The 27,740-nt window shown below is 42.0% G+C and overlaps 1 protein-coding gene across 1 annotated transcript; it reads right to left on the bottom strand.

Moving 5' to 3' along the window:
- Nucleotides 1-1,615: 1,615 nt before the first annotated feature.
- On the bottom strand, nucleotides 1,616-24,207 carry prkx (protein kinase X-linked). The gene is made up of 8 exons (XM_026301731.2): nucleotides 23,587-24,207; nucleotides 18,507-18,675; nucleotides 16,675-16,938; nucleotides 14,122-14,241; nucleotides 10,897-10,992; nucleotides 9,006-9,063; nucleotides 6,870-6,947; nucleotides 1,616-4,563 (listed from the first exon to the last, which is right to left on the bottom strand). Exons 1-8 carry the CDS (start codon nucleotides 23,795-23,797, stop codon nucleotides 4,438-4,440), a joined length of 1,122 nt encoding a protein of 373 aa, XP_026157516.1. The 5' UTR covers nucleotides 23,798-24,207; the 3' UTR covers nucleotides 1,616-4,437.
- Nucleotides 24,208-27,740: the final 3,533 nt, after the last annotated feature.

The raw sequence follows: 27,740 nt of genomic DNA on the forward strand, positions 1-27,740 counted from the left end.
TCTCCTTTCATTTTTCTAAGCAATATAAATACCAGATGAGTTGGGTTTTGGACAAAAAACACTGAAGCCTGCAGATTTGTTTTGCATTCACTTAATCGCATAATAAAGCAGTAAAATGGTAATTTGGTGTAAGTGCTGCAGATTTAATACATGCACTCATAATGAAACTGATGCTAGATGACTTTCATTTAGTCCTGATTTTGAGCATTTCCTGTCATAGAGACCCTTTGGAACCACTCCCACAGGGTCTGGCATTGCTCCTCCAAATTCACCTTCAAAGCACTTCATGAGGCGTTCATTAGCTGACTGTTAGCGCCGTGTGGCTCTACAACTCCTGACTGTCATCACTTACGGCGAGACTAGCAGGGACTCCAGACCAAAAGCATGACTCACTTTTCCACTGTAAACATAATAGCCCTGCGTGTGTGTTCAAAGCTTTAATAAGATACAGATGAGAAGATCTACTGGGAAAAGAGTCGCACCTTTTGCTGGGAAACATGGAAATGCCACATTAGTTTACTCATAAGGCTATTAAGTAAAGAAAAACCATTGACGCCTTTAATTATCTCCAAACATTCCTAATATCAACCATCTGCAAACAGGACCGAAATAACCAAGCAGCAGAGGGCAACGTCAAACAGTCTCTTTAGGGATCATGGGCACAGGTGAAAAACTGGCATACTTTGCTTAATTATGAAGTTTGCACTATGAATCATGAGAGATTACAAAATATTTCACCCACCTCTTTCGGCGCCAGCTGATGGTGGCCTAGTCTCCGCTAATGTAAATATATCTTTCGCCTCCCTGTGGTGGCCCTGAGAGCTCAACACACTGCAACTAAAGAAAATACTTGCAAATAGATAAAACACAAGCAAATTATGAAAACAGCTTCACTGATTTGACAACAAAGGTGCAGTGCTTAGAAAAAAAAATGCTGCAAAAAAAGAAAATGCAACTAAATACGGAAACATGGTGCAAAAAGATAAAACGTGAATGCGGAAACGATGCAAAAACAGAAAATGCAATTAAATATGGAAACACAAATACAGAAAAAAAGATTTTAAAAAAATTATAGAACATGCTTTTTGCAGTGTGTTTGTGTATTTGATTGTTTTGTTTATTTTTTCTCCCCCTCAGTGTGTTGCACTGTGGTGCCACCATACCTCTCATGCTTTGGAACCAATCATCCAGTAAAGGACACAAATTCCCATATTATATTTTGTGTAGAAACTGATCCCAAATTTCCCTTCAGGATTAATAAAATCTATCTGATCTTAATTCCAATGAGTTTTAGTCTGTCAGATCAGCTACAAAAACAGGACATTAATTTACAGAAGAAAAAAAAAGCAAAACATCAAATAAGGCAGCTTTTTTGCATCTGGATAGGTTGAAATAAAGTCATTTCAAACTAGACCATTCAACTTGGTATCAAATGAAACAGACAAGAATTTAATACTTATGACTCTGATGTCACTTCCTGTAGGTGCAGCCTCACGGGGATCTGTAGGTCGGCGTAACCTCAGAATCTTTTAGGTGAAAACGACATTCCCCAAATGGGTGGGAGGACCGGAAATGACCAGGCAAGGACAAGCCAAGAAAAAAAGGATGTTTCTTTTTTTTTTTTTTTAATCACTTTCAGAGATGAAACTTTTTCCAAAGACGACTCTTCTTCGTCTTCGGCCACTGTACAATCAAAGGCATTTTTTATGTACTGGGGTAGAAAATGATGATGTGTGATTGCACTGACAAAAACATTTTCATGGTCAGAGGTTTAAACCATACTGCTGGGTAAGACATGAGTTTAGGCTGTAGGTACAGACAACACATGCATTATACAAGAAGTGTTCTAAATGGGTGAGCACCGTACTAAAGGCAGAGCAGCTCCTCTACGCAACCAAAAAAAAAAAAAAAAACTTTAAATACAATATGGAGTGTGATATCATAGACATTGTGGAGTGATGGTTCAGAATTTTTTACATTATAAAAGCTACATATAAACAGGAGACCCAGCTGAATTTGATGGGAATACATCCTGATGTCCTGCGCATGCAAATGTAGTATACTGTATATGTTCACTGCAAATGGGAGGAAGTACTGACGTGAAAGATACTACTGAAATAAAGTGACTACATGGTTGTCTTCTTAATGCCCTATCAACACAGAGGATCAATTGGTGAGTACTGTTTAAACCAATGCTATAGTAATAGACGTTCGTCAGGCCTGTTATCACATATCAGGACTATAAGTTGCTTTCAGACGCAACGGTTCTAGGAACTACCCCTCTGTGGAATGGACTTGAGAACTACACACGTTAAGGGCCTTTTTTTTACCCTGTTGGTAGCCCCACCGCTAATAGGAACATCAAGGGGGCGGGCTGATGGTTGCTATGGCCACATCAGCACTACATTTAACAATGGAATCGCTCTATTTGTGTGCATTTTTTCGCCCCATGTCAAAAGCAGTTGTTAACGCTACTACAATTAACTTTTAAAAATTGTGGTTGATGGTACTTAAGTTAGTGTTTGACAAATCATGTAAACATTTCACTCATGGTTCCTATTGCACTGAAAACTACCAACTCCAATGTAGGAGCTAAATAAGTCCCCCAAAATATCATTCTAAGAACTATTATAGTTCTCAGTTCCGAGGTTGCGGACACACCATAAAAGGGGGAACTTCCTCTAAAGGTTCTAAGAACTCAAAAAGTTCCTCCAGTCCGAAAGCACCTATAGTTATGGGTCAATAGGGCAAACAATAATTAATTAGATACAATAAAAAAACACAGAGCACCAGGTTTACGCACTAATACTACTTGGTTAGGGCTAGTACTTCTTTAATGTCATGTCCTTGACATACATCCAACCTCCTCCTAAATGTGGACTTTGTCACTCGATATACTACATCTCCCAATTTTCTCCACTGCTTATGGCCAGTAGTTGCCTAAAGTGCCAAAAAGTCCCTACTGGTAGGTATTAGCTTTCCCAGGCCGAAACGTAACTATAGACATGATAACAGTCACCGAATGGTGTCATAGAATCCCGATCAGTTGGCATAACACGTTGCATTGCATTGTTGGAAACATAGGCGCTGGATTTTGACAAGGAAGAAGAATGTGTGGACTAAAAGAAGGCAGTATATCTGGTTCTGTTCAAAAAAAAAAATTTACTAAGGTACTCAGGAGAGATATGAAGTTGTACTCACAGTGTTCGCAGTGACTGGCTGGCAGACAAGGCGCCTGGTCTCGTGAAGTAAAATGTTCAACACCCGCCAGAATAGGAGGGACATATTTAGCGAAATACAGCAGACAGACGATAGATTGACGTTAACGGCTACAAATCAGCTGTATTTACAAATTGGCATCTGAGAGCAGTGCAGCTGAGGTAACGCTTTCCAGTGTTTTCTGTTATTTTTATTTATTGTCGAGTTGGTTACGCACCAAATAAACCCACCAGCACCCAAACACTTCAGATAGGGAAAACATTTTTAAGATGATTACGTTTTTTTTTCCCGATATTTCGTTTGCATGGATACAAACTAACACCTCTAGTGTTGTGATATCAACACAATGATATATTACATGAGAAACTGGTATTCTGATGAATGAAGACTAACTGACTGTGACGTATCTATACAGAGTGGGAGGTTAAATATTAAGGACCTCACGTCCCAGCACCTTTCACCTCGCATGACTTAGCTTTAAAAGGATGAAGATAACGATGGTCGCGGTGTCGAGTGAGAGGAATGTGCGTAGAACGTGATGGGGAAAGTCTGTAGTTGATATGTGGACTAGACTGTAACAACAAGGTCTTTTGGCTTTGAATAAAGCTTATGTAAGGGTGCGACACAGCTGGGACGAAATCGTAATACATCATGCCCATTAAACTGCGATGTAAGGCACCGTTTCTTTTTCTTAAAGTGTCACTGGTCACGTGTTCTCCAATTAATGCGTCTGACTCCAAGACCACATACAGTATTAACAAGACCTCTGGCCAGCTGACGGTTACAGCACCAGTGTGGAGTCACATTAAATATGAACAAAAATATAAAATATGATGATACACATATTAAAAAAAAAAAAAGATCTGGTTATTATCTTTTTCTAGAAAGTAACAGTCTTTTGGTTTTTAAAGAACTACTTTCTTTTTTGCATACGAGTAGGCTCAGTGGAAAAAAAAAAAACTGATAAAAACAACTTAAAAAAGAAAAAATCTGACTTTAGTCAGATAAATCCAAAATATAAAAAGCCAATTATATCTGTGGTATGATACATACCCAGCATCAATCATTCGGAGGTCGTCTTAAGGGAGCCCCCTTAACGAAGCCCCTGCTTTGATAAATAAGTGTTTTCTCCATGAATAGTACCTGTAACAGTGACTTTACAATATGTTACGTCTATTCTCCAGATATTCCAACAATAAATAAAACCAGACTGAGTGATCAGAAGTTCTTGAAGATGTCTAAATCCTTCTGAGGCACAGGGGGGTCTTTCTTCCAGTCGTCCTCCGGGTAAACATCGAAATTGGAGGTGTCGCCCTCGTGGGAAACTTTTGGAACAACAGGAGGCTGTGAAGACAGTGGAATGAACACGTACGATCAGTTGGAGCTGTAGAGCAAGCTGATCATTCAGATTTAAAAAACAAAACAAAACAAAACAAAAAAAAAAAACATAAAAAAAAAATCATACTAATCCGGATTAATAGTTGCAGTTAATTAATTGTTATCCAGAACCGTTTATGCCCAAGTTTACAAATGTTCTCAGATTATTCTTTTTCTGTTGCAGCCGGATTCCTGACAGGAACTAGCAAGAGTGATCATATTTCTCCTATATTAGCTTCTCTTCATTGGATCCCTGTAAAATCAGAATTGAATTTTAAATCCTTCTCCTCACATACAAATCCCTTCATGATCAAGCTCCTTCATACCTTAAAGACCTCATAGTACCATATCATCCCAATAGAGCACTTCACTTTCAGAGTGCAGGTCTACTTGTGGTTCCCAGAGTTTCCAAAAATAGAATGGGAGGCAGAGCCTTTAGCTATCAAGCTCCTGTTCTGTGGAAGCAGCTCATATTCTGGGTTCAGGAGGTAGAGGCCATCTCTACTTTTGAGGCTAGACTTCAGAAGTCATTATATTTGGGCCTAAAAATCTCAGAAATAACTTTTCTAAAATTATAGCTACTCTAGATGGCATAGCCCTGGCCTCCAGCACTACTGTAAAAAACCTTGGAGTTATTTTTGACCAGGACATGTCCTTTAACTCACACATAAAACAAATTTCTAGAACTGCATTCTTTCACCTGCGCAACATTTCCAAAATTAGGAACATCCTGTCTCAAAATGATGCAGAAAAACTAGTCCATGCATTTGTTTCCTCAAGGCTAGATTACTGTAACTCATTACTATCTGGATGTCCTAATATCTTAATAAAAAGCCTCCAATTAATCCAGAATGCCGCAGCCAGAGTCCTGACAGGAACTAGCAAGAGAGATCATATTTCTCCTATATTGGCTTCTCTTCATTGGCTCCCTGTAAATTACAGAATAGAATTTAAAATCCTTCTTCTCACATATCTTCTCTCATCCCTTCATAATCAAGCTCCTTCATACCTTAAAGACCTCATAGTACCATATTATCCCAATAGACCACTTCGCTCTCAGAGTGCAGGCCTACTTGTGGTTCCCAGAGTTCTCAAAAGCAGAATGGGAGGCAGAGCCTTTAGCTATCAAGCTCCTCTCCTGTGGAACCAGCTCTCAGCCTGGGTTCAGGAGGCAGACACTCTCTGTACTTTTAAGGCTAGACTTAAAACCTTCCTCTTTGACAAAGCATATAGTTAGGGCTGGCTTCAGGCAACCCTGAACCATCCCTTAGTTAGTTATGCTGCTATAGGCCTAGACTGCCCGAGGACCATCGGTGCACTGAGCTCCCCTACCCTAATCCCCCCCCCCTTCTCTCCCACCTCATGTATATTCCACCATTGAATGTTACTAACCTTGTGCTCTCTCTCTCCCCTAGTTTGTGCTCTCTCCCTCCCTCTCTCTCTCTCTCTCTCTCTCTCTGTACCTTCTGCAGGTGTCCCTGGTCCTGGAGCTGTTTATCGCTGATGTGCAGTTACTGGCCCCACCAACTTGCAGTGTCTATTTGTTGTTTATTGTTGCTGTTCTTTTCTCTCTGCTCTATCCACTCACCCCAACCGGTCGAGGCAGATGGCCGCCCAAACTGAGCCCAGTTCTGCTGGAGGTTTTTTCTTCCGTTAAAGGGAGTTTTTTCCTCTCCACTGTCGCCAAGTGCTTGCTCATAAGGGAATTGTTGGGTTTTTAGTTTTAGTTTTCGTAAAGTGCCTTGAGATGATTTGTATTGTGATTTGGCGCTATACAAATAAAATTGAATTGAATTGAATTGAAACTTTCCCTTTTGACAAAGCTTATTTGACAAGGCTGGCTCACGTGCCAATGAAGTGACACTGGTGTGGGACTTCTCATCATGCACCGGGCACCTTTCCTTTCCTTTCCTTGTTTCTGGTGTGTAAAGGCATTTAGTCTTAGCTTTGTAGTTTCACTATAGCGGGATGAGGACGAACTGATGAGAGAAAACTACAACATGGAACCCAACATATCACAGACTGTCAAACTTTGTCACGACAGAATTTCCCCCCCAAAAAACACATAAAAGCACGACAGAATTTCCCCCCCAAAAAACACATAAAAGCACGACTGAAGTCAAAGTGACATTATAAAAATAACCTAAAAATAATCAACTTAGCCTAAAACAGCATTAACATTTTTTGGATTTTTGAAGGTCTGAAATTCATTTCTGGATTATAAACTTTTTAAGGACCCAAAGAAACCCTGTGGACATAAACACAGCTCTCACCTTCAGTTTCCTCAGAGGAACTGCCTCCCAGTCAATAGTCTTAAACCAGCGGTGCTTTTTCACATCATCTGCTCCGTTCTGTTAAAAAAAAAAAAAAGTCGAAATACATGATACTTGTGTTTCCTCCATGCTCTAGAATTGTAAATATGAAAATACATGCTTATCATTTACAAATCCTGATCAGGTTGCCTCTGATGGAATACCAGCAATAGCAAAATCTCGTGTCTGTGGAATCGGGTGTGCGGTCTCCCAGTCTGCCCGAATTGACTTAGAGTGTGCGTGAGGATTATAACGTTAAAAATCGGTTGAAACTGTCCTTATGTCTTCTACGTTTTCGAAAATCATCTAGTGTGTAGCCAGCTTTGCCAGCATGGTTCTATACTTTTATTTTTTATTCTGGTGATAGGCTCATAAGAATTTTTAATATATATAATGTTAAAAGTTAAAAGCTACAAGAAAGCTAAAACACATAAAAAGGAAAATCCATTAAAACTATGATTTGTACTCAAGCTTAAAAAGCTTTCTGGCTATAATGCCCAGACATATTTTCAGGTTGATTTTTTTATTTATTGTTTTTAAATGAATACTTTTGGGGAAAAGCTCTTTAGATTCACTTCCTGTTCTGCCTCCATGCGTGGGGAAAGACGAGGACAGCCCGTGAGTACACAGCAGCATCAGTGTCGGGTTAATGAGCGTTGTGACTGCTCTGCAGAGGCATGTTGGCAGCCTCAAATCAATATCATCTTGTCTGGGATTAGGTGGAGTTAATCACTGGGTTTAGAGAAGTATTTGTTTTACTGAGAGGAACTCTCAGTCTCCCTTCAATACTGGTAATTGACACACTGCAGGCCTCCAGTTTGAGACGGGAATCTACGCGGCACCCATTGATACGTGATGAAGTGTCAGGCTCCCGGTTAAAACGTACATGCTGTTTTCCAACCCTGTGATTCTTCTGAAAGATCGATAGAAGAATGCCTCTCAAGTTTCTGAGTTTTGCGTGTGTTTATGTTCTGCAGTGAAATTGTTGGGGACGTGGTTGAAGCCAAGCCGATTGGGGTAGATTTATGTGTTTCGTTTTTTTTTTTTTTTTAATTGGCCTGTCATGGCTATTGATCTTGCAGTAGCTGAGAGAAGTCAGGGTCAGATTTCTAAAATGTATGAATCTTTTCACAATCGATGTTCTGATGACCAAGAGGAAATGTGTCTCGCAGCAATGAGCAGCAGTGTGTAATGTGTGGACTTTTTTTTTTACCCTGGGTTTTACCTCTCAGGCTATATGCTGTTTGTCCTGCTTTATTGGAGGAGGTGTATGTGGACCGAGAGCAGGCACTACTCAAGCCTGAAGTACTTCCTTAACTCTAGCTTGATCCCAAACTTTTGTCTACACTCCTAAATTTGGAACTTTAACTAGCCTTTAATAAACATGGACATTGGATATTTCTGAAAAATGTGAAGTCCACTGATTACAGAAATAACATGAAAGTTAATGTATTTTAAGTATATCTAAACACCCCTTAAAATCATTTTAACCAGTTTGAACCGAGGCTTGAGACACCACACAACTGCAAAACTGATCTTATTTTGAGATGCTAGCTGGGTTCTAGCTGAAGCAGAAACAGGTGAGCATTCCACTATCAAACTCTTTGTCCTGATATGCCTCTACAAATACATGGGCCGAATTTCCGATTTTCATGCGCTTGGGTGGCTCTGTGTTCTTAAACGCTGCGTCGGAGTTCAGCTTACTTGCACAACAATGCTTGTTATTAGCAGACTAGCTCGTTAGCATCTGTTTGAGTCAACCCTAGGCATTTGTGGCATTTTGTGACTTGTAGCTTTGGTAAGTTGGTGTGCGCTGACAACATATATTTCATGGTTTGTATTGCGTTTTACTGACTAATAATGTCATTTTGTTACTATGTGTTTATTTGAAGACTTCCGATGTCCTTTTTGGAGAGCTGCCTGGACTGCTCTCCAATTTTTAAGCAGTTATTCAGTGAACACAAGCAGCTACTGCAATATGTATGTTTTTGTTTGGGTTTTTTTTTTTTTTGGTTTCAATTGAATTCAGAGAGCTCAAATATGAAATATGGTGAGCTGCCATGTGACTTGGAGAGAAGCAAAGTCCAACCCGCTCACCTTCATGTTGCCTAGCCGTCTGGCTCGGTCGATGACCAGGAACTTCTTGATGAGGTCTCTGGGGATGGGGGAAAAACAGTAACAGTGAATCCACAGCTGTACCGTATATCTCTGACAGAGGGTGGGGGGACAACTGTCAGAAGGTCCAGCACTGTCAAAATGACAAATGCATTCTCATCCGAGGTAGCCTGACAGACTGTAAAAGGTGAAAAAGGGCTGGCTAAGGAAGTTGTGTCCCTTTGACACTCTTTTAATTGAAGAAAGTGAGCACATTCTGGCGGAACTTTCTGAGACTGTGTGTGTGATGATTCACGGAGGTCTTAAAACGTTATATCTCCTGACGAACGGAGAGCCTTCGATAAAGATGCCGTATCTCACACACGGTAAGCTCCTGACACGCTCATAAATACAGCAGCTGGATGTTGACATGTCAGCTATTTCTCAGTTTTTTTTGTCTTAATCCTTTCTATGCTTAAAAACAAGCCTTCGAACAGATATGTCATGAAGAAATATTTTAATCAGCTCCAGGGGGGAAAATATTTGCATTTGTTTTTCTTTAGAAAAAATTCACTTCACACCTGCTCAGGGTTTGGTGCCTTTCTGAGGACACCGTGATAAATCCCCTCCATTAAACCTGCATCACCAACTTGTTGGCCAAGATCGTCCTTTTGTGTTTCAAGCCAAACGTTCCTGCAGAACGTTGAGCAAAATTTCACAGGTTAAAGTGATAACACGGGTTTTGATGATCAGTGACCCTAAAGAACCGCACGTAGCTTCCCGGGCCAAGACGCGGGGGTTGTGCAGAGCACTTAAGGTCAGGTCACCATAGTGTCAGCATGTCCATAACTACTACTTAAGTAGTAGCTAATTTTATGACTTGTACAGCCTTGTGTGACCCTGCTCCAGCCTGTCTTATTGTCTATGCTCAGCAGCAGCTGCTGCTGAAGAGACAGCAGTGTCTGCAAGGGCCTTTCACTTCTTGATGGATGGCAGTGCGAGGCGTGAAACTCTGGAAGAGTGATATAAACGGTGGAAATATTAAAAATTCCTGTCTGCTGGCCGCGAGATAGATAGCTTTAACAGTGGGAAGCTGTGGGTTCACTCTATTATCAGGGGAAGCAGTGTGTGTGTGATTGTGTGTGTCTGGCCTCTCCCGGGTCGCTGTGTCAGGACTGATTGAGTGGGTGCATACAAACCCTCGTGCAAAGCGTGCTCAGCCTCTAATCTTGCACATTGCTGCGCCCTCCAGCTGGTCTAATGGGTGGTGTGAGTGGGCGGGCTGGTGGGTGGGTTGGATGGTTGGTTTTGTTGCGAGACTACCAAATCACATGGGTGTGTCATTTAGTGACCAAGTCCACCTGAGAGCGCCTCTTTAAAGACCAGGGAGCTCATTGACCCCCACTGTGTCAAAGCACTCACTGACCCCATCCACAGCCAATACGGCTCCTACAGTCATTTTAAATATTACACAAATAGTAATTTGGGTCGGGGGTGGGTTGGGGTCACTGGTCACAGCTCAGGAACCTGCACAACAGGTCTGGCATTTAAATTAACACCCGTGTGGCTAAAGGCAGGAATCCCTGTACCAGAGCTGTGGCTGTAGTGAAGACTTTGATGTTTGTTTGTTGGAATTTTTAGTATTTTTAGACTCGGGATATCTAGAATAAATAATTCAATGCACCTCCAGCAGAATATCAATTACTGGCAGTGTGAAGAGGGTTTGAAATAAACCCGCAGCTTTGTCAAAATTATTTAGTAGTGAAAATAAAGGTGAGTGGTAAAACTATTACCTAAAACTATCACAGTTTACCATAAGGAGACCTGACCTTACTGGGCCGGAGGGCGTTACACATTAGCTGCAATCTGACCTGACCTGGTGTCTGCAGCTTACTTGACATAGAAATCCAAATGCCGTGGGAATTCCAGTTTTCCTGCCAGGATCTTCTGGTAGATTCCAAATGGATTGTCATCAAAGAATGGCGGGTACCTGTGGAGAGACGTAATTTTCAGTTCCAGCCCCGTCCCTCTGAAGCTGTGTGTGCGCGTGGTTAGACTTAAGTCTAACCCAAACCCTAAAACCAAGTTTTAACCCTCAAAAAACCATTTGACCTCATAAGACCAAAATGTCCACACAAGAATGGTATTAGAATAAAACCTGTCCACACAACCATAGAAAGACGTACGTACACACACAGAGTCACAGTGTGCAAACGCAATTTGTGCTCTGCAAAATGCGGCATGATGCAAAGATCAGGTAAGGCAGGTAACAGCTTACATGCACACACCTGTATAAATACAATAGTACATGTATAATGTGGAGAGGGCCACACTGAGGATAGGGGAGTATGATAAAAAGAGCAGACTTGGTCTTTGTGTGTGTTTCTACCACCCACAATCCTTACTGAATGCTTTTCCCAGCTCTCGTGGCCACTTCTTCCCCCTGCTCTGGCCCGGACAAGTCATTACCCACGAATTACATAACGAGACCAGCCTCCAAAGCACATTACACATGGAGCAGCATAATTGGAGCAGTTTGTCACCTGCCCCTCGCCTTCCCAGTGAGAAATGTCCCCCAGACCCAAAACTGATCCTGTGATTGCTGTGGGAATCTGGGTCAATCAGTCAAAACGGGGTCTAAGACGTCAAGATATCCAACACTAAATTAAGCTACTTGTGACATGTTTTTTTCGTTCCACCGAGCTCTCCGGTTTTAGATGTAGTATGCGGTAGGTGTGCGACCGTTCCAAAAACACTGGCTGTCAGGGTGTGGTAGATAATGTGGAATATTTTAAACAGACCATTTCAGCAAGTCACTTTTAGTAAAAACAGAAATGGATCTAAAGTAGTACCAATTTGTCCTAAGAACAAGAAGAAAGTATCAGATATTAAACCACTTTTGCGTCAGGAGTGGAATGACCACAGAGGTCTCCAAGGGCCACCAGACTTTCCGTTTTTTTTCTTTTTCTAATGGTTCCACAGATGTAAGAGGAAATAAATCCCAGGAGTAAACTGTGTGTCCTAACTAGTCCATGACACTTTATGGGTGACAGGCTGCTGTAACAGGACATTTCTCCTCCAGGATCTCTACCACTTATCATCAGACCTGACGCTCCACTGAACTGAGGTGGACCAGTACCAGGCGGATGAGCAAGGAGAGGTAAAGATACTGGGAAGGATTGGTGGCGGGAAAGCCAGAAAAAGACCCTTTCATACTAAAATTCCAAAGTGGGAGTTTGTCTTTGTAATAAAATGCTTTTTAATGCAACGTATTACAACAAATAACATGAAAGTGACTGAGGGTGCCAGGACTGACCAAAATACTATGTTTCCCTGGCTTTCCTACAAACTGGAGCTTGTCTTTGTCTGTGGGGTAAGGATAAATACAGGAGGCAAATTTTCAGTGTGAGAGAAGTCAGACATAATATACACAACCACATATAGACATACAGGATCACTGGTTTCCATTAACAGCAGAAATCTGGCCCTGAAGGAAGGATAACTTTGAGAACGCCCATTCTTTTTCTTCTGCTCTCTATCCCGGCTTCATCCCCGAGCGTTCACTCAGTGTTTTCTCGACTTGTGCTTCACCTCTGAAAGGATCCACCACTGCTAGCACTTTTGATTAGCAGCAACTCAGTACTCCATGAGAGAGAAACCCTTTTTTCCTGAGGGCCGGGGGGACTTAAAGGAGCCATGCCTTCCCTGGGCAGGTCCATCCCTGGGGTCATGTGTTGATGGGGCAGCCCAGCATCTGCTCGCTCCTGGGACAGCCACCCTTCAAAGCCCGAACGCTAGGAAAAGGTCACATTCTTTCCGCAAATTTAAAGTCACGCATCCTCTTTCCTACCAGGGCATGGAAAAGAAGAATGTGCAAAGGTGAGGGTCTCACACAAAGTGACCTTTTGCACTGATGTTTATGTCCCCCACAGGATGAATCCAAGTGACTTCAGACCATAGTGATGGACCAATAAATGGACAGTGCCATCCCTAGACCCACATCCCTGGCATAGCTAAAAACATACTGTAATTTCTGGACTAAAAGTGGCAGCGGAATGTTAACTCACTTTTAGCAAAAACAGTCATGTTGAACAGAAAAAAAAAACATATATATGTTGCTTCTCTATATATGTCTCACAACAAGCCAGAATAATAAAAAAAAGTTGCTTACACTGACTTATAGTCTGGAAAATACAGTAACATTTCATCCCAGAAACCTTCATATATCCATAGAGCACACTATAACTGAAATTTTCATATATTTAAGTTTTATTGAGGGAGAAATGTTTTTTTGTTGTGAGAATAAGAGAATAGTTTTATTATTATTTCATATATGTAAAAAGACAAATGTAAAAATGCGAGTAGCCTGGTGTGTCCCTGAAATCTCAATCAGACTCAACCTTGCCAACGAGACGCACACGTTTCTATTCACTGCAGAGGATGGGAGTCACTTGAATAAACCAGAATCCGTTCTAAAGAGGATCAGCATCATTGTTCTTCATCAACAACGATTCTCATTCTGCGGTTAATTTGTTGCAGCTCCGCAATATCCAAGAAGTACAAAATGAATAGATTTCCCCACCACTGAGACAATAACAGCAGTATGATTAATAGAATAATTCCTCTGTTCCATGTACACAGGCTCCTCTACTGCTCTGTTTTCTCTCATTCACTCTTCGTCTTGCAGGACTGTTTTGTTGGATTGCATCAGTAAAGTGCAGGTGTTTTTGTGTTCGACGTCCATCCCACCACCACCACCCCCCCCACCCCCCCCCCTAGCTTCCTGGCTTCTCTACTCGATTGTTTTCAGAGATTATCATCAACTTTATTCCAGTCATGTGGAGGGAAGTTCAAAGCCGTCTGAGCTTCACGAAGGGATTTTTTTTTTTTTGCACCTATGTGTGTGTAGACATGAGAAATTCTTGCTGCAGATGCTTCCCTCAGATCTCTCAGACAGGGGTTAACTTTTCAGAGCCTTGTCGCTCTCCCCCGACACCGTTTGTGTCTTTAACAGTGTTTGCGTATTGCTCTGCTCTGGATGGAGGAGACTGCTGCCCCCCGGTGTTCAAAATGCGCAGGAGTGGTGGCGTGTGTATGTGTGTGTGTTTCTGCAACCTACCCTGCCAGCATTTCAAAGATAAGGATGCCCAGGGCCCACCAGTCCACCGCTCGGCCGTGACCTTTGCTCTGGATGACTTCGGGGGCCAGATATTCGGGAGTTCCACACAGAGTCCAGGTCCTGGGGTTGAAAAAACAAAAAAACAAACAAAAAAAAACAAAACCAAAGGTTAAAAGTTTTTACTCTTCACATTTATCTTGAGAGCATCTTTTCAGCCCTATTCCCATGAAAAACGAACTAGCTAAAATGTGGGTAATTCATTTCCCCTTAAGTACCTAATAATTTGAGCTGTAAAATGTGTAATTCTTTCTTGATTTTAAGATGACACTCAAATTCAGAACGTACCTCAAAAAGAAAATCACCACCAGGAACATGGGAAATTATTTTAAAATGACTGGGTATGACAGGCGTTTTCCCAGAGTGCTTGGCCGAGGCAAAAACACAAACACCCTCCACGTTGTCGGGTTATTTTTAGAGTGCTGAGTGCCCACTACTGCGCGACAAGTGATAAGCGATCGCCTCTGCTCGCTCCCTATAAATCTGCATGTTCTATACTGCGTGTAAGGGCGAAGACAACACCCGTAGGTAAAGTGAGCCGTGCCATCTGACCCAGCTGTGTCATCTTTTATAGTACTACGAGAACGTCTCTATGGGAGCTCTGTGTGCATACAGCAGTAAATAGACCTGGCAGCCGCAGGATGAAAGCCAGTAATGAGGGCAGGAGTCCAGATGTGAGCGTTGGATGACACGCGCATGTGAAAAAATAAGACCAAGTCTAAGACTGATTGTTTTCTCCCGGCTCTCTCCGTCTTCGTGTCCAACGGAGCGGGATGATTGACACTTGTGCATGTGTAACAAACACGCGTGGTGTTCTCCCTGAAAGCCACTTGTCCTCTGATGAAGAGCACTTGGCCTGGTGCCAGCCCTTCGTCGCCTGTCACCGATATCACCTGGGTAATGACCTCTTTTGGCCAGTTGCCATGGTGACGGTAATTTGTATGGAAATGATGTTGGTCCTGGCGGAGGACTTGGGGAGGGGGGTAGTGATGATTTCGGGGGGCAGCCAGGGGTACTGGATGGCAGGGGCCACAGAGGGAAATAAGACACGTGTTGTTGCTCTTCAGGGTGTCGTGTTGAGATGTGTTGATGAGCGCGTCTGCCAGCAGGGGGCACTGTGGCAGCACTGTGGGGAGGACGGGCACCATGGTGAACAGTGAAAGTATAAGGGAGCTAGTGGCAATGAGGCAGTTGTCTTCTGTTTCCAGGCAATTCTACTCCCATCCGTTTATATATAAGTGGGTCACTTGTACATCAGAGAGGTAGCTGCTCCCCACGTGCTTTGCCCCCCCCCCCTTTCCCGTCTGGAGGAAAATGTAATCTTCCTCTATTATGTTTACATGTCGGCGGGGGTCGACTCAAGTCGCTGGGTGAGATGCTACAGTGGTGGGGCTGCAGTGCGGATACAAAGCCGCCTCTTCCCCTCTACGGTGCATCTTTTCAATTCTGTCGAGGTCGGCCAGGAGGCTTCACTCACTGTGTATCTAATTCAGACTATCAGTCGAGGTAGGTGGGGGAATGTTTGTCCTTCAGCAGGACTTGGGAGGATTCCCTCTAAATCCTAGAGGACAATACGTCGTTGTAGACATAAAGGACATAAGTTGTTCTTCATTACCTTACTGTCAAAAACTATAGCAGCTATATTCTAATTGGCTATAACCCCAAAGCACAATAAGCCCCCTCTGATTTACCTGACGTCCAGATTGTGAACCACTTAGACCAACCCCATTTGCTCCCCACAAAATAAAAATGTTAAAAAAAAAAAGATATATTTCCCTTCGACCACTCAGGCTTAAGTGGACACCATGGGGCTTTTAAAGGAGGGAGAAATGATTCCTGTCGGACAGGATGACCTCCACGTTTTTCGATTCCAAGTTTTTAATCAAGAGTTTCCTCGCCAAACCTATGTGGCGCTCGCAAAGCACAGTCTGTGGGGGAATGTACGGTATGAGCTTAGATGTAGACTGTGGAGTGACATCTGCTTTGACATTCACTTTCTGCTGACAATCAATCAAGCATCAAACACCACGAGCCGAGTGTAGATTATCCCCAACTGTCAGTCTGTAGCAGCCGCATAGTTACCCCCCCCCCCCCAAAAAAGAAAACACTTTATGAAATATTTAAAAAGTATCGGATTGACTGCTGTAGACTGACAAACCCACCACGAACTGGTTATGCACATTTCTACCTCAATTTTTTTTTCCTTAAAGGGACAGTTTGTAATTTTTCAAGCTGTGTCCAAACATTATTCAGTACTTCTATTCTCCATCCTGACCCTGAATGTTTCATGTCACTACAGAGTAAAAAAAAAAAAAAAAAATGAAAACAAGGACTTTCACCAGAATTACTTTTGAGGGAACAAAAACTGACAAGTTGCCTTAAAATTATTTTGTGTTGAAACTATTAAATCTTTTTTTACCATACCAAATAATGTACTTAGCTAATTTAATTCTGTCAATTGATTCCACATTGGTTGATAAATGATATTTCTATCACCTGTCAGTGAGCTTCTTTGCAAAGCCGAAGTCCGTCAGGCGGATGTGCCCTTCACTGTCCAGAAGGATGTTCTCGGGCTTCAGGTCACGGTAGACGATTTCTTTGGAGTGGAGGTACTCAATGGCGCAAACGATCTCCGAGGTATAGAAAAGACCCGTGGTGTTGCTGAAGCGCCCGCGGCTGCGCAGGTAGCTGAACAGCTCGCCGCCCGGCACGTAGTCCATCAGCATGTAGAGGAACCGCTCGTCGTGGTGAGTCCAGAACCTGAGAACCGACAGACAAGACATGCGGGTTAGGATTACAAACAAGCCCCCTTTTTTTTTTTTTTTAAAGCAAATGCTGAAAAACAGAGTTCAGTTCTTCAGTCCACCGCTGCTGTCCTACGGATCCATTTGGAGGGTGGAAGTGTTAAAACCACTGTCTGACAAGTCGAGGACATCAGATAAAATCAGAGGCTGTATCAGTCTCAGACTCTTTTATACTCCAGTGTGGTTTGGAGCAGTGTGCGACAGCTATTTCAGCTGGAAGGGCACTTCAGAGGAATAAAAACAAGAGAGCACTGTCACAGATGAAGATCGAAGAGGCTCCAGTGTTTTCCATAAGTGCTGGCTGCTGGCCACAAAAACAATTACTGACTCCCTGCACACTTCCTTTGACTTTTTCTGTCTTTTAAAGCTATAGTTTATTTCCAAATTCACAGTACATAGAGGTAGAAAGCATGCATGATAGAACACAAAATTTTTTTTTTCTGGGAAAGGGTAAAAAACCCAACAGAAATACATAAAAATAGTGTTTTAAACCCGGACTAGTACATCACCCTCACCAAATCAAGAGTAACTGGGAGGAAAACATCATGTTCAGTACAAACTTTAAGTGAACCAGATATTTAAAACTTCCTTTTTTTAAAAAACATTTGTTGAAATTACAACTAGAAAGGGTTTAGAAATCCAAGCTAGTTTCTCAGACCATTACACCTGCTTTATTGAAAATATATTAAAATCTGACAGTGAAATTAAAACAAAGTGTAAATGGGACAGACGTTTGGAAATGATTCGTAATAGTAAGAGGGAAATTTTACCTCACGGACACAAAACTGCTTCCCACTGGAGTAAAAAAAAAAAAGAAAATATGCTTTGGAGATACGGATGCAGTAGTTTATGACAACAAATTAAGCTCAGTGTGACTCTTACAGTCATAAAGTCTGCCCCTTAACTTTTCAAGTTATACTAGATTGTGATCAGCCTGGAAACTTACTGTAAAACCAGATCAGGTCTTGAATTCATTTTATTACCCAAGTCACCTGACATGATAGTGAAGGTTGGGATTTAACCTGGGCAGCTCACCGTTTTGTCACTGACTGCGGATTTTCTATTTTTTTGGTTATTTTCTACAAATCCTATACATCCATAAAAGCAACACTGAATGTGGCATACTCATGCTAATCTCTGTGGAGCCGAGTTTCGCTTATTGGTTTGCGACTGGGGGGGTGAGTTTGACTTTGACTTTAGGAAAGCCTAAACTTTTAACAGATAATTTGAAGTATGCAGAATCACCTGGATGGACCACACAGTCCAAAAAGATCCTATGTGAAAACAATTTAAGGTGTAGTTACCCTTTAAAATACTGGCTCGTTGCATAATTTAATGAAAATGGTACTGATTTTTGAGCCCTGATCAAACCACCAGAATTCCACAAAAATATAAGAATGTCAGGATTCACTGCAAACACTGAACTTTGACCTTGTTCATTAGAAATATTCACTCAGTGGACCATGGACCATATCTCTCCCCACCATATACGTCTGACTGGGTAAGACCGTGGGGCGAACTCACAGTCGGATGAGGAACGGGTGGTTGATCTCTGTCAGCACCTCCTTCTCGTTGTGGACGTGCTGCTCCTGCTTCAGTCGGATCACGTCGGGGATCTTCATCTGCTTCAGGGCGTAGAAGGCCCTGCTCTGCCTCTCCTGGACCAGGAAGACTCGGCCAAAGGTTCCCGTGCCTAAAGCGGGGAGGGAGGGAAGTGGAAGAGGGGATGACAATTAAGTGCCATGACAAAAAATGATCAGCACAATTTTCCAAAGTGGCATCTTCAAATCGACAATCCACAGCCCGGTGATGTTCGTTTTACTCTGATCCCGCAATGATATAAAGAAAGATAGAGAGCAAGTCATCACATTCTCTCAGTCAGCATCAACCAGGCTGAGATGAAATGATGACAGGCAGTTATTATCGAACCATTTACGCAAGAACGCTGCCTTCCCGTAAACTGTGCCTTCAGGTCAACACACGAAACTTTAGTTTCAGTTTAGTCTCTGCCTTTTAGGATGAGTCCTGTAGTCACTTCAACGCCTTTCGTCTACGTGTGACATTGAACGACACTTAGCCATTACACTGATGTCTGACACATCTGGTTTGTATCTGCTGCTATGACAAACAACATTAACTATGATAAAAACGAGAATATGATTCGTAACGGGTTTTTTGAGCTTTAGTTCCCCATTCCATTTCTTTTTCATTTCATTTTGCTTTCACTTTACTTTTAAAAGGTGTCTCTAAGTTGGACTACGCCCCTCTCTGATATGTTTCTAACAGCCCTTCTGTAGTTATTCCAGTTTTTCAATCCCATGTTGTCAAAGTACATAAATTAGCCCCGCCTGCAACCTAGCCAAGTTCTAAGAAGCGCTACTCAAACCACGAGTAGTCATTTAAAACAGCCAGCCATGGAAAAGCTCTTGGCAGCTGAAAGTTTAAAACAGTTGCTGCCCCAGTAAAGAGGCGGTGTTCATTTTGCACAAAAAGGAACAAAAACCCAGGCTTGAAATCAGTTTGGCTTTTTTAACTGGAGAGCTAAAAGCAAGCCAAAAAAGTCATATTTGATTCAGATGTGGCCTTCTTCCTTCTAGATTCATCAGCATCTAAAGCTAAGCCATGGTTTGAGTTAATATGATTTTAATTTGGACATTAATCCAAGTCAGTGCTCTGTGACATATTAGCAGGACTGGAGCATTCTCCTCCATCACCAAAGTTAGTCAACTAGTGCTAGCTTTAGACTGGAGCCTGCTTTTTGTACAAACAGACCTCTGTAGTTCACACTATGCACTTTTGGACGAAACAGTTCTAGGGAACCAGATCTAGGAACTACCCCACCAAGGAAGAGAACCACAAACCTTAGTTCATTTGTGAGTTTTTGTTCCAGCTGGAAAACTGTTGTTGACACTACTAAAATTAACTTTAAAAAAAGTACCTACTCCTCACATGGTCCCCCCATTTACTCAAAAGGTAAAAAAAAGAAATATGAAAAAGTTCCTGTGGTCCGAAAGCGCCTAGTAGCTAGGACCAAAGAGCAGTAAGAGGTGCTGCCTAATTCCTAGAAATTAGGCAGTGTGCCTTTAAATAAAAGTAAATATGGAAGAGGATGACAGGTTGAAGAAAGAAAACCAGTCCTCCTGAAACACAATGATTGTGGACACTTTCTGTGGTCCCCATATCACCCTTAGGTGTGTTGTTTTCCTCCTGAAGGTTTTTTTTTATTTTTATTCCTGTGCTGATGAGCAGCGAGGGAGACAATAAATCCCTGATGATAATGTGTGACCTCACAACCGTTCTGAGTCACACATGCAACTGCAGCACTTTCTTCGCTTTACCTACAATGAATTTTTCTCTCAGGGCTGCTGGCATTGCCATGGCAACACACACAAAAAAAATCCAGCAGTACATCGTTGTCGGATGAACACCTCTCTGTAATGTCAAAGTTTTCAAGCAAAATTAAAAAAAACATTTGTGAGATCACTGCTTCTGCACATCCATCACTGCCAGTAATAAACTGCAGTGCAGAAATAAACACGATGTAGATGTTTGATGTAGATTTCAACCAGGGTCTTCATTACATATACTGTCCAGAAATAATGACAATTTTTTAAAAACCCTGAAAAGGGATGGTCCTACAGGACCAGGAACTGTACAAAAGGCTGTGGAACACCCCCATCCCACCCCCACCAAACCTGAACCTTTCTAAGACAGCCTTCCCTTCCTCTATAGATGGAAATCAATCAGGATCCTTTAATCAGCGAGGTGCTAATCCACACCTTAGGCCTTGACAAAAGCTGAAGGTTGGCTGTCTGTCGCCATAGATTTTACGGTTTTCTCACACTGTCTAAAGTCTGACCGCAGTCGGCAGCTTATCAAAATGTTGGATGGGCGCCAGAGCAAAGGTAGTTTTGAATGACAAGTATAGACTACCGCCACCTGCTGCCATGGAGTTATTTCTTCTCAAAATGCTAGTTGGCTGTCGGTTGTAGTCTGTGAGGTGCATTCAAGTGCTGCTTTCTGGCCCAGACAAAAGCGCCGTCTGGCAAATGCTGTCAGCCTTCACTACTTCTTTGCCGGCAGATCAGGATGTCTATGTTCTTAAATTTTCGCACGTCTTTCACCTGGAGGGTGGGGGTGGGGGGGTGTTGATGTGTAGATGGGTGTAGATGGGGGTGTCAACACTATGACAGGATTTCCACCCAAAAGAGTATCGGCATGTGAGAGATAACAGGGTTTTCAAACCCCAGGAAGAGAATGCAAGCAGAGGCAGCCAACGCTTTTAATGAGGAGATACAAGGAGCTGACAGGTATCTAACCCCGCTGCCTCTCTGCATAACAATGTGCGAAAACGGTGTAGCATTTCACCTTGCTCAACAACCCACGTTGCACAAGGCCAGCATTGTGTGAGCGTTCCAATATATATGTGAAGGAGAGGAGAAAAACAAGATAAGCTGCTCTCTCTACACTCTCATCACAGGGCTTCTTCTGTGGTATTTCCAGAGCTTGGGTTGTTATCAGAAACCAAAAGAGTGAGACTGAACTGAGGAATCGCCAGTTGATTTCAGAGAGTAAAGTACTGTAACTGATATTTACCCCTGTGGCAAAAGTGGGTCACCCCGACTCCTCTTCCACCTGTTTTTGTTTCTGGGATGGAAGAAAACAACCATGGTGTTTGGAATATTTCCTGCGACGGTGCTGCTAGTGACTAAATCTAGCGGCGCCTCCTGATTTCAATGACAATTAAACAACAGTGGTAGATAGATAAAGAGCTTTAGCTGATTTGTTTTAGGCAGCAAATCCCTCTCATCAGACAAAATGGCTTGGCAAATTGGATTTTTAATGCAACCGACAGCACAGGACGAACACCATTCCCTGCTGCACACATCCCTGACAGGTTTTACTGCTCACATGTAGCTTAATGTATTTCACTGAGCTCTCATGAAATCCTAAAATGTTTATAAGGTTGTACTCTTGTTTGTTTGTTTTTTAACTTGGATAAAATGATTCTTTGGTCGCTAATAAAGAGTCATGAAAGCTCTTTCCTGAGAAAGAGCTTGTGTAAACCCAGTGATGTAGGTGTGACTGAAACCTTTAACCATGTGGACATATCAAACAACGTCTAAATCCACCATGGGCAGGCCACAGCCTGAACGGGGACTAACCTAATTTGGCTAAAAACTGATCTTACAAGCACAGAGTCTGAAAAAGTTGGAACCGGTTCACTGCCGCCGGCTCGAGATGTTGCTGCCATTTGATAGCCCGTGAAAAACTGTTCTCGATGGGTTGTTGGACTTAAAACTCCCGGTTTTGAGCTTTGAACCCTTTCAAGTGCATCAACAATTAATCACCGCTTGGTAGAACCCTGAGTCACAACGTGGCTTATTCACTCTTAAATTACCTTTCCATACGTAATGAGCATGACAAATACATACAATCATATGTGCATGGGTTTTAAGTGGCTGAAAACACAACATCTGGACTTTGGCACAATGAAAACCTCCTTAGGCCATGGCAAAAATGTAATTATTGTATACATGAACTGATGTCATGTATACCTCACCTCATCCTATGGTATATTTATAGCAGACAAAACACACAACAGTAACACCTAATAATTAGTCATTAAGGTACATATTTTCCACAAGGTCAAAGGTCTCGACAACAGTAGGCCACTGGGAAATTTCAGTTACTAAAATCAAAATCTTTGTTTCTGGTATAACTTTCTGGGGAAAAAATATATTGTTTAACATTTTAAAATCATCAAATATCAGAATCAGTATCAGCCTTAAAAATCCTGTATCAGTCGGACTGTAGTTAAATATGGTTTGTACCTATTTTGTACACTTAAAAGTTTTTTATTGAGTACCCTTTAAGGGACTTCTTTCTGTGCTGTATTCCGAAAAGTATAATCTACCCCTGCCTGTCGTGGAGCTAGGGGACCCCTTTAGAGTCCAGTACTGAGCTCAGTACTCGACCCCTTTAGAGTCCAGTACTGAGCTCAGTCATGCATAGGGCTTGGTTTAAAAGAACTGGATTTTTCCATTTAAATCAATCTTCACTTGAAAAATCTGATATCGATTCATAAAATCCTCGGATTGATTTTTAAATATATGCCATTTCTCGCATGCTCTGTGGACTTATCGAGTCCATGAGACCACAGTGAGAATGAGCACACGATGAGTCCACCTGCAAGGGAGAACCAAAACAAGCCAGGAGCTACAGAAGGCTAACGATGCTCGTTTGTGGATCATGCAGCAGCATGTAACTATTTTTGGTCTGATGAAGGATACCTGAATAAAACAAAAAGGGCTTATTCCAAATCAGGGTCACAGGGATCTGCTGGAGCCTATCCCAGCTCTCTTTGGGTGAAAGGCAGGGGTACACCTTGGACAGGTCACCAGTCCATCATAGGGGCCACATGGAGACAAACAACCACACACACTCACACTCACTGCTATGGGCAATTTAGAGTCACCGATCAACCTGACATACATGTTTTTGGACTTTGGGGAGGAAACCAGAGTCAGAATCGAATCGGTTCGTGGAATCGGTAGAGATACCCAGCCTCGCCATGTGTTTTTCACACGTTCTTGTAACCCACCGACTGTGGCGATGATCTCCAGGTCATCCAGGTTGTATATCCGCTTGTTTGGCGACGCCTCCCCAGCTGAACCGCAACCGCCGTTGCTTTTACTCTCTCTGGCCTCACTGTTGACTCCGACCTTTGCTTTGGACGTCGCCATGTCTTCTCGCGGGGACACGCCGGGACTGTTTTGGGTTCGTGAAACTCCGCGGAGTTCACATCTAGACATCTCTGGATGGAGACATCAGTCCGCTGTCTTCATCTAACGTCAACGTCAGCCTTTAGAACGGAAGTAAAGAAGCGGACTTTTATCGTAACAAGCACGGGAGAACTAAACGACAGGAAGACCCGAAGACACCGGCATGTGTGGAGCGAAAGGAGGCTAGAAACCGGGACTCTGGTGTGTAGCGTTAGCGGCTAACGTTAGCAACCCATAGTCGGTTAATAGGAGAAGCGGGAAAAGGCGCACAAAAACTGGCTGTTAGTCCAAAATAAAAGCCACTTTCAAAACCTCACTGGCTCCACGAGTCCCGCCCGGTTTTCTCTCACAGTTCCACAGCCATCATTTCCTTCCGCTAAGACAACAACAACACACCACACCAAAACGGTTCTTCCTTCTAGCCACATCAACCAGGAAGCGGTACAATATCAGTCTAAATCATTTCCGTTACGGACTTTCAAAATAAAACAAAAAAAAGTGTTGACCAGAGGAACTGATCTAGAAGTTGAGTCGTCAGTCTACCTGTCTTCAATCTACCAGGCTGTCCTTTTATCTGTTCTAGGGGTGTCCAACTCCGGTCCTTGAGGGCCACTGACCTGCCCACTGCTGATCAACTGGATCCGGTGTGTTCAGCCAGTCGGCAGCTGAGTGGTGGAAGCGGGGTAGGACAAAATGAATTGGCAAGTCGGAAAACAAGCAGGACAGTGGCCCTTGAGCAACATGGTTTGGACACCCCTGATCTATTCCTGGGAAGTTAATGAACTCTTCACTTATCCTTCAGCAAGGACACACTCTACACCCAGTTAGTGGATCAGAGGGGTCACAAGAGTCGACCCTTAGGTCCTATGATCTTCATCTGTACTCACTTTGCAATGAAAAAGGCTGTCGATTAAAAATTTTTAAAAAACTACAAAAACGCTTCAGGCTAAACTCACCAACTTCCTATGTTTTTTCCCCCTGATTTTTTCTACCTTGACACATTGGTAAGACAGGGAGTGTGCAAAGCGCTCCCGGAACATTAAACAATCACGTGTGAGGAAGGGTGTGACGATAAGGACAGGCATGGTGATGTCAACAATCCAAGTGTGGAATACAGCTGAAAAAGTAATAACAATAGGCTAAATAAGTTAAATAATTTTAAATGGTAATCTACAAAATCAGCAAGGGGCATTTTATCTAAAGCATGGATTAAAAGTTACTCCTAAAAAACATATTTCAGACATTTTCTAGTCATCTTAGAGTGATATGTGCATTATGGAACCTTAAACATTTTGGACAAAATGCGAGAATTTTGGTATATGCAAAATTGATAGAAAATGACACTGGGGGGAGAATTATTCAGGTAAATTAAAGGTGCAATGTGTGATATTTAGAGCACTATTAGCAGAAAGGGAAATTAGGATTCATAAATATATAAATATGTTGTCATTAGTGTGTAATTACTGAAAAGAAACTTGTTTTTCCTTAAAAGGCTCATTATAAGATTAAGTCCCTTTTCATGGAGGCAACCATGTTGTCCCGCCATGTTCCTTCAGTAGCCCAAAACAGACAAACCAATCACGTTTTTGTTTTAAAGGTGGCTCCCCCCATGTGGTGTGTGAGCAAGTGTTCAGAGAGTTGCACTCTGCAACCTCAACACTAGATACTAAATGTTTTACGTAATTTTACATATTGTAACTTTAAGTGAGAGTAATATTTTCTATTTCACAGTTTTAGCACTATTCGACTCGGTTTTGATCATTTTCTATTACAATTTAGTACCACTTCACCGTGCACGGGGCCATCATAGCACGGTGGCGCGAAACTGCTGTGATGCCACCAAGCACAGAAACGTCTGCACCTCTTTGTAGGACCACAGTATTGTTTTGTGAGAAGCGTTAGCCATTTGCCTCACTAAAGGCTATGAGAATGGAAAAACAAATGGTCGCTGTTGCTGGATTTTAAAATTGGTGGGTTAAATACTTGTGCTGGACGCAGATAGATGTCCCGTTTCTCTAGTAACATCACACCCTGGCCAATCAGTGGCCCGCAGTCTGTTGACGTCACATTTTAGCATCAGCTCAGCTTGCTTGGAACCTCGGCTGAGGAGGTCCTAAAAATCTACTGGCTACCAGGTACTAAACCCAAAAAAAATGAGTCGAGTCGAGTAGTGCTACTGGAAAACCACAGTAACACTCTGTTAGAAATCCTGCATTTAAAATGTGAAAAAATAAAGCATAAAAATATGCTTAAGGGCTCAAAAGTAAAAGTACTCAGTTCAGAAAAAAGCTATCTGTGACTGTTAAATTGTTATATTATTACTCATACATGAATGTATAAGCAGAAATTTAAAAGTTGCTTGAGACGGAGCTAGATATTCCCTAGGGCTTCAACTTAGCAGTCATATCAGAGCTATTTAAGAAGTGTAGCATGTGTAACATGAGAACACAAATTTATGATAACGTAATGAATCTCCTGATTTGCAGGTTCAGTTGTTTCATAGTTTTCTGACCACATTACCAATGCAGAATCGAGCCACTAGTATTCATGCTGCAACTTGTCTTTTTTTTTTCAGACTGTCTGCAGCATGAATGGAATAAAGATGCGTTTGATTTAGACAGAAGCAGCCTAACATTTGCCCTCGCGCCCGTCTGTCCTCAAAGTGTGAACCTATTCGGCGCTCCACTTTGAGACCGCTGGAGCTCCTCTGCAACTGTGAGTCACACACAAAGCACAAAAAACAGAGAGGGTTTTAGGGGGATTTTAGTCTGAAAGATAAGGTTTTGTGGAGTGCTCCTGATTCACCTGATGTGATTGAAGGAGTTATCTCGATGAGTGAGACTTTAAGTAATTATATTAACAAAGAACGCGTTCAGGGATATCAGCTAATGATCTGCTATCACAGGCCGAGTTTATTAAAAATTCCTTCAGCGATCGGAAGAAAAGAAGGAATTTCAGCACTTAATTTACGGGGAAACTGCTCCACATGCTTGGAATGTAAAATATACAAGAAATTGCATAAGATGACTTGCTCTTGATTTGATTTTCATCATTTAGGTAAAAAAAGAGAATGTTACTGCATTAGGCATGCTAATTTCGGATACTGGCTCTGTGCAGATTTCAGACTTTGAATCTAAAATACCAGAAAATGCAAATGCACAAATCCTCAACAACACATTCAAGACTTAAATGATTTAAATTCAGACAGTGACATATTTTTCAGTGACTTTCATAAACAGAATTGACTTTATCCATACATAAGACATAAAATCATTAACCATTAGAATAAATTATATAAATCACTGCTCACCATAGTATTTGTCATTCACTAGAATCAAGAATCCTACATTTCAGGGTTCGAATCCAACATTCAGCTCTAGGGCCTGCAGCCTGTTTGGTATTGGTGTTTGAATTGAAATTAAAAAAAAGGTGTCAGTACCAGATTGCGCACACAGCCTTTGGGGGCAGAAGAATAATTAAATTGAGAGTTTTCATTTCTAATTCAAATTAACAAATATGTACCCCAGGGCTCTGAGCATTTATGGATGGAAGACTTTGGAGAATTTCTGAATGACGAACAAAAACATAACTCAAAGAGCAGATGCTCATTTATTCTTTTCAACTTCTTTCAATGGGAAATTGGCCTGTTTTGCCTAACACAATGATTAGGTCTGTGTACCCAACATTTATTACTATCATGCGGGTATTCCATACCCTGAGTACTGCCTTAATTTAAAGGTATTTATATTCTAATATTTAGAATGATCTATTAGAAGAAATTGAATATTTTGTTCATAAATATGTTAGTGTGTAAGCACCAGAAAATACCAATGAGCCTTTAAATCTACAAAGGGAGCAGGTCTCCTATCTAGGAGGTAGCCATGTTGCCTTGTCCAGAATGGACAAAACCAAACACTGGCTCTAGACATTGCACTTCTAAGTATCTTTTAGGTCCATCCATCCATCCATCTTC

This window comes from Mastacembelus armatus, chromosome 2 (assembly GCF_900324485.2).
Source record: "Mastacembelus armatus chromosome 2, fMasArm1.2, whole genome shotgun sequence".
NCBI classification, from domain to species: Eukaryota; Metazoa; Chordata; class Actinopteri; order Synbranchiformes; family Mastacembelidae; genus Mastacembelus; species Mastacembelus armatus.

Bases quoted from the DNA above. Each gene is read 5' to 3' on its own strand.
- prkx (XM_026301731.2), bottom strand. From the start codon at position 23,797: ATGTCTAGATGTGAACTCCGCGGAGTTTCACGAACCCAAAACAGTCCC. The intron at 18,676-23,586 runs GTGGGTTACAAG...TCCCCGCTTTAG, and splicing joins GGAGATCATCGCCACAGTCG to GCACGGGAACCTTTGGCCGA. The intron at 4,564-6,869 runs GTGAGAGCTGTG...CTGTCTTCACAG, and splicing joins TTCCTCTGAGGAAACTGAAG to CCTCCTGTTGTTCCAAAAGT.